At 38.7% G+C, this 7,984-nt stretch overlaps 1 protein-coding gene across 1 annotated transcript; it reads right to left on the reverse strand.

The window, feature by feature from the left end:
• Positions 1 to 349: 349 nt before the first annotated feature.
• On the reverse strand, positions 350 to 7,009 carry LOC127453399 (2,4-dienoyl-CoA reductase [(3E)-enoyl-CoA-producing], mitochondrial-like). The gene is made up of 8 exons (XM_051719720.1): positions 6,948 to 7,009; positions 6,837 to 6,882; positions 6,554 to 6,701; positions 5,438 to 5,537; positions 4,233 to 4,305; positions 1,706 to 1,846; positions 1,296 to 1,358; positions 350 to 1,204 (listed from the first exon to the last, which is right to left on the reverse strand). Exons 1-8 carry the CDS (start codon positions 7,007 to 7,009, stop codon positions 1,145 to 1,147), a joined length of 693 nt encoding a protein of 230 aa, XP_051575680.1. The 3' UTR covers positions 350 to 1,144.
• Between the last annotated feature and the right edge of the window lie 975 nt (positions 7,010 to 7,984).

Here is a 7,984-nt window from a genome sequence, read left to right on the forward strand (position 1 = left end):
ATATAGTAAAACCAGATGAAGGGTTTTGTACAAATATATTTCATTATATGAGGTTTAATGATAAATAAGTTTATATTATTATTCACAAGATATGAAGTTGGAAACACGATGCATGTGCTGATGGTGCACATTTTCATATACTCGCATTTTTCTTTGCATGTCTTTATCTAACCAAAATAACAACATATGCATTGAAGTGAGGATAAAAATATGGGTGAATATTGTCAAAGATGAAATACTTAGATACAGCAAATCCCCATGAGGTGTCAGTGATTGTTTTCATTTCACCTCTAGAGGACACTTTTATAATGTAAAACCAAGATGTTCTAACTGTAGAATCCTCCAGCACCAGCCACAAAGGAACACAGAGTATTAATAATAATAATAATAATAATAATAGTAATAATAAACTATCGGCAAGTATCAACATAGATTTTTTCCAATAACTCATAGCTCCAGAAAGTAATTATCTGCACAGATTAATCGGTAAAACCGATATATAGGTCTGCCTCTACAAGTAATATGTGCAGAGAGCCTCTTGGCATTGGTACTCTAAATTGTAAACCACTAGGTCGAATGTAAGAGCTGAAAAATGGAAAAGAAATATGGACACTCCTGAGTGGTCATTTGAATGAAACCTTACTTAAAAAAAAGATGAGAAAAAGAAAAATGTCAATTACATCCCAAAAATGTGTTTTACATTATTTATGATGACTTTTTTCTATAAATAGTATAACATTAAGAATAAAGATTAGTGCAATATCTGTTCTAGATTGAAGTTGTTGCTTCAAAAAGGCCAAAAAAGGTCACAAAGAAAAGAAAAGGTCAACCTGAATACTTTGAAGGCTGAATCCTTTGAAAATCAAAAACCTTTTAGTTGATGTATAAAAATAATAATAATAATAATACGGACAGCAAATACTGTAGGCTACTAATGATATTTCATATATGGCTGGACAAAACCTAAAGAGTCCAGAGGTTGAAATGTACATTAAGGCAGTACGTTTGAATGTACAATATGATCTACTGTATGAATGAAATGTGTTATCACATTACCAAATGGTTACCATGTTAATCCTCTGTTACAAAAGGAGATTAAGATTAGGACTGTGATTAGTCACCTGCTAATGCTGTTTCAGAGGGTTTACGATCCCTTTGTGCTTCGGATCATTGACTCCAACATGGCCCACTGCTCCTTTGTGACCTGACAAATAAAATCAAGGTAAACGCATAGTAAATTACATAATTAATACTCCAGATTGTAAATATTTGATTGATTGTGTTTTAAGGTTCACCTTTTTCAGATCATTAAACTCTCCAGCCATAGAGACATATTCACCCCCATCCATTCTGATGACCTGTAAGAAAAGGGGAGCCGTTAAAACTGGAAGAGTTTTCTTTCACTGTGAAAACATATTAGCTGCTCTTTCAGGGACCCTTAACTATATAACTATAGGGCCATCACAGTAATGCACCAGAGCATATAATTCCATATTGATCTGTAGAGTACAATGTTTTCGAATCCTTCGCAAATTCCCTCTGTGACCCATCAAAGAGGAAAAGAGAGAGAGGGCAAAAAGTTTGTAGATGTGTCCTTGGCTCCGTCTCCATTTGTCTGTAAAAGGAGAGGCCCTGTGGGAAATATGGTAGGTGAGCTCTTGCCCAGAGAGACAAAAGCACTTTTACGCAAGGTCACCAAACTCACTGCTCCTGAAACCCAGCTGGCGTAATCATTGCAGAGGTATGCAGCGAGGTTGGCGATCTCTCCTGGAGTGCCCAGACGACCTGTGGGTATCCTATTGATCATAGACTTCTCAAACATGGGATCCAGCCTGCTAAATGCACCCTGCAGAAAGATTGGAGCACTGTAAGCATTTTTCCAAAAGTGAGGATAGCAAGATGTAACGGGGTAAGGGAGGGGCAAGGAGGAGGCGGGAACCAGCTAAACAGTCAATGTAAAGTTTAATGATAAAACTCAATATCATGCCCTCAAACTCAATAAAACTCAAGCCCTCCTCCTCATCACACTCCTCCATCACCCGACTCAGGCCGGGGAAACCCCCGGCATGAGCACTCCCCTCCCCTCCCCTCTCTTCCTGGGGCCGTGCCTGCCAGCAGGTCTTCCCTGCCTTTTGGAGCCCTGGGAGAGACGAGGGGAGGGAAAGGGGAGAGGGAAAAAGTGAGGTTGAGTGACAGAGAGAGAGAGAAGTTGCTCGCCGGCTCCCAGACACGCTGTTGCCCGGTCCTCAACCACTCCTCAACCCTCTGGTACACGCCAGCTCGCTCCTCCCCCGGCAGACAGCAGCGAGTCCTCCAGCCCCTGGCGGATGGAACCACTCCTCCCCTTCTTTGATGGACAGTAGCGGTTCCTCCGGCTCTCAGCGGCTGGCAGCTACCCTTCCGCTCCCAGGCAGATGGCCGCGGCTGCTCCCCTGGTGGATGGCAACAGCGAGGACTCTGCGTCAGCGCATCCCTCCTCCCTCCTGGATTTCAGCACCAATGTAACAGGGTAAGGGATGGGCAAGGAGGAGGCAGGAACCGGCTAAACAGGCAACGTAAAGTTTAATGATAAAACTCAACATAAAACAAACATAAACAAATGCAGACACACATGCAATGTGGCCACGTGCGTCTCTCTCAAACTGGGCCCTCCGGCTCGTCTTTATCCTCCTCCCGGCTGATTAGCCCGATCCAGGGCCGGCAGTGTGTCCTCACGGCCCGGCTCTGCCCTCCTCCTCATCACAAAGATTTTATTACATCAAATTTTAAAAGCTGAAGTGTGTCATTCCTGTGCCTCTAAGGGACACCAAAGGGTATTGCAAGAAATGATTTCAAACAAGTTTCCCGAGTACTCCCATCTTTCATTGGTCCGGTAAACAGATTGTCCCTCCCCTAACTCACGCCACTATTTGAGTCAATGTTACTGTGTCGGGCAGGTTGGAATGACCAAACAAACAGAGCAATATTTTGATAGTGCCACAGCACCTGAGTTTACTCTTTTCAGGGAAATCAACCTTCGAATGGCTTAGGTGGATTTCCCTGAAAAGAGTAAACTCAAGCACTGTAGCGCTATAAAAATATTGCTCTGTGTACGAATTAATTAATTTTTGTTGTCTCTGTATCGAGCTCGTAAAGAAGAAAGTATTAAAACACTAAACAAAATTACGTACTTCAACTTTAAAGTTAAAAAACAACTTCTAAAATGTTTACGACCATTTTTTCCATTTTTTGAATTCTTAATTCAACTTTACTTGAAATGTCAAGTTTTGGGTTTATAACTTGAATATCTATGTTCCTTGAACTTAATTATCTTGAAAATCCATAGACTTCAGGTTTTAGGTGTTAATAACTCAAACGATTGAGTACAAAATTGAGGCTATGGGGAATACCCATAATTCCTTGCGCTTGAATTATTTAATTATGTTTCCTTGGTCAAAGGTAACTTATGAGGGTCTTTAAATTATTGTTATTAAGTATTCATAGAGGTTTTGGCTGTTTTGTAGTATTATGTTGTTTTGTTGCAAAAAGTTGTTTTGTGTGATGTCACCATAGGCTGATCTGTGTCACCTTTGCTCAAGTTGGACCTGCAACTGAAGAACAAGCATACCATATATGCATTTCTATAGCCATGACTTATAAAAAAAAAATAGTTATTTTTATTTCTTCAATTATTTATTTTATTTATACAGCTGTGTTGGTTTATATGTATTTTTATTTTTTTATTTACTTTATTTATTTATTTTTATTTCTTCACCTGTACTTGTCTTTATGACTCAGTGATAGTATTCATACATTGTTGGATCTGTGCACTTTTGTACATCTTATTGAACGTTTATATTGAACCTTCTGTTTTTCATTTAAAAAAATCCACAGTTTTAGCACAATGTGTGGGCTTTTCAAAAGGTCCCTTACTGCACCCTCCACAGTATTAGCATGTTTCAGCACAATGTGTGGACTTTTCAGATGACCCCTTACCCACCTTATGAAAAATTTCCAACTTAAGTACATCAATGTTAAATTAACAATCTGTAATGATTTCGCCATGACGCCATCTGACCAGCTTACAGGACAAATTGCGTCCCGTATTGATTTGATACGGTACGCTAAATGCCAATGCATGTCAATCAAGCAAATGACATGGTGCGTTGGTAACTGTCACAGCGTTGCATCAATCTCCCATGCATGGGATGAAAACTAGGTTTAATGCGGCCATACACAAACACACACAATACCTTGGTTTTGATTGGTCCTGACTGAATAACATTTAATCTTATGCTGTATCTGCCCCACTCTGCTTCCTGAGACCTGCAGTCAAAAAGTACAGTCTGAGAATTGTCCACTATTTCAGACCTTTTACACATGTTCCTATTTCTATGAACGTTGTACTATATTTTCTGGTCAAAAGAGAATCTGGTCATTCTTTTTTCAATTATCTCTCCATGACTCTTTTCCATAACGCTTATCACACAGTGCAAGCAATAACAAACATGCTTGCTTGAGGTGCTTTTAAGAGTCAATTCAAGAAGAATACAATCAAAAGGCTCTTTAAGCTCTAATAACCTCATATATAGAATGTATAGAACACACTTGAACTCAGACTTTGAGAACAGTCTAATTACAAAAAGTGGGCTTAAAAACAGTGGGCACTTTAGTCCTTACACAATGAGACAGACTTTGCCCAAGATTTTCTTCAGATTAATAATGCCTTATGGAATCAGGACCACTAGAAAGAAGTCCTTCAGCCTTTGACAGACAGGCATGCACACAATGTGTCCTATATGTGTCAAAAATTGGTGTTGGATGAACATCCTGTCAAGCAAACCTCCATGATGTGTTTATGTATTATGCTTAATTAGGTGTCCTAATTAATAGATGCACTTAATAAGGTGCTATGTTTGGACTGTTATAGAATATAGAAACATACACAAATTGTACACATTACAAAACCAATTTAATATCAGTATAAAAGCATATTGGACATAAATGTCATGTGCCATCAGATTAACTGGGTGCTTATACAAAACTTAAGAAACATTTAATGGTGCAAGTTCAATTGAATGCCTCATTTCACTTTTCAAAAGAATTTAAAGTGGTTTGAACATTGAACTTAACATGTCGAGAATATCTTTTTAATGAGCTCTTGATCTTAGCCATCAACTGAACTCTATGCCGTCTACAGCTCCTGTTGTATCTGCAGCATGTATAACGCCACTTAATCATGATCTAACTTCCTCAAGGGGAGGGGATCAAGATCCCCATCTTACAATTAAAATGTAAATGAAACATACTTGCACCTTCATTATGTTAATGATTGCAGGCCTTCAAGAATAAATTAGAAATGCATTTGACATGAGGACCTGAATCCCCTCAAAGGAGGCCACTGTCTGCCGGGTGAGTTGGACCTGAAAACATGTCTGCAGGTGAACAGACTACATACTCGCACAGCGTTTCTACTCCAGATTTAGCTGCAGCACTCAGCACAACAAATCCAAAACCACTTTCAACGTAGATTGTGGTGATGGCCAGAAACGCAGCACCTGAGAGTATCACAAGACATGCAGAATCAGTTGCCACTGCTTTAAAAGATATCTTAATGGTAACTGACTTTAGACCATGTGATCTAAATGATCACAAAACAGTACATATACACTTTGTGTAGCATATTAATTTTAAGTGACATAAAATGATAACCTTTTAAACTCAAAATGAAAAAAACAAAACAAAACAAAAAAACATTGTATCCAAAGGTCAAGCTTCTGATCAATAATGTGCATTCTGTGTACAATAATGTGTAATGGATAACCATTCCATAATCACTATGTTTAAGGGAGTGAAAAAGGTCAAAATAATCAAATGAGGGGCCTGACTTCTAAATTTAAACAGCTAATTCAAGAAACACACAAACAGAGGGGGCATGGGTAGCTCAGCGAGTATTGACGCTGACTACCACCCCTGGAGTCGCGAGTTTGAATCCAGGGCGTGCTGAGTGACTCCAGCCAGGACTCCTAAGCAACCAAATTGGCCTGGTTGCTAGGGAGGGTAGAGTCACGTGGGGTAATCTCCTCATGGTCACTATAATGTGTGGTTCTCGCTCTCGGTGGGGCGTGTGGTGAGCTGTGCATGGATGCTGCAGAGAATAGCGTGAAGCCTCCACACGCGCTATGTCTCCGCGGTAACAAGCTCAACAAGCCACATGATAAAATGTGCGGATTGATGGTCTCTACATAAACACATGGAATTGATTAAAGGATCTTCGAGACTAACACAAGAGAATATCACAGTGACTTGGATACCTAATGTTTTCTGCAGAATACATCTGGATCAGAGCTAAAAGCAATGTAGCTTATCTTGTGTACTTACTGCCATCTAGTGGTAATGTACTCTAATTCACTGCTTGCAGTCAACCAATCAAAAAAAGGCAATTTCATGTATTAGCAACACTTGAATACACGGTAATAACTACCTCATCAAAAGTTATATCTCTATCATAGTAAGAAGTTTACTATTTTGTTCTCTATAAAAATGGTAATGAAAAAACTAAATTAGGAACCACCTTTCTCAGCTTTGATGGGGCGCTTCCAGATGTCCAGTGTGACATAGGCCGAGCTGTTCAACACTATGTCTGTGATGGTTCTCCAGGCATTGGGGGAAAGCTTCTCAGAGAGAGAGATAAGGTTTCCAGCAGTACTGTTTATCACCACCTTTGGGACAACAAGCAAAAATGAGTGAATCCCAATAAGACTTGCAGGTGCTGAGCAGATCAGAGACAGCTTTGTGTATTTGGATAATCTAAAATCTATTGTGTCATTGCCATAGAGGTAAAGATCTGTACCTACATCAGGCAGACCAACAACACTGACAAGCTGGTCATACACCATTGCACTTGTGTATATGGCTGTGTGACAATAAATGTGATTTGATTTGATTTGATTAACAGCAGCCTCCACTAAGGGTCCCTCACATCACACTGGACAGCAACATTTATCAAATGTTTGTAAGAGGATGACATTGAGTAAAACTACAGATAAATGAATAATTATAATTCCCAGTTGCTTTGGTACAGTTCTGAGAATATGAATAAAGCAACTGTTTTTATGTTTTTTTTTTTTTTTTTTTTTTTGACTTTTGAGAGATTTCCTCAGCAATGTTTTTTTTTTTAAACATCCAGTTTTCTGGAATTAAAAGAGCGTTAACATGAATATACACCAACATTAATCATTAAACTATAGGCCTTGTTTGTAGAGTAAAAGTACAATTGCTTGGGAAGCCCCTTAAGTGACCTTGTAGGAATTAAAAGAATAGTTCACCCAAAAATTTAAATTCTCTCATCCTGTACTCACCCTAATGCCATCACAGATGTGTATGACTGTCTTTCTTCTGCTGAACACAAAGATTTTTAGAAGAATATTTCAGCTCTGTAGGTCCATACAATACAAGTCAACAGATCCAAAACTTTGAAGCACAAAAAAGCACATAAAGGCAGCATAAAATTATACATACAACTTCAGTTGTCTTCAGAAGTCTTCAGAAGTAATATGATAGATGTGTGGGTGAGAAACTGGTCAATATTTCATAAAATGTTTACTATAAATTCTAGTCCCTACCCAGTAGGTGGCAATATGCGCAAATAATGTGAATAGCCAAAAACAAATAAAGAACAGCACTTAGGAGGGCTGTTTGAAAGTGGAGATTTATAGTAAAAAAAAAAAGTACTTAAATATTGATCTGTCTCTCTCTCTCTCATCTATAACATGGATTTAACCACTGGAATCATATGGATTACTTTTATGCTGCCTTTGTATGTTTTTTGAGCTTAAAAGTTTCTTCTAAAAATCTTAGTTTATGTTCAGCAGAAGAAAGAAAGTCATTCACATCTGGGATGGCATGAGGGCGAGTATTGCAAGGGCGAGATTTTTGGGTGAACTATCCCTTTAAAATACTTTTACTAACAGTCTGAAAATGTGTGTGTCCAAACAAAATGAGA

Source organism: Myxocyprinus asiaticus, chromosome 15, assembly GCF_019703515.2.
Source record: "Myxocyprinus asiaticus isolate MX2 ecotype Aquarium Trade chromosome 15, UBuf_Myxa_2, whole genome shotgun sequence".
NCBI classification, from domain to species: domain Eukaryota; kingdom Metazoa; phylum Chordata; class Actinopteri; order Cypriniformes; family Catostomidae; genus Myxocyprinus; species Myxocyprinus asiaticus.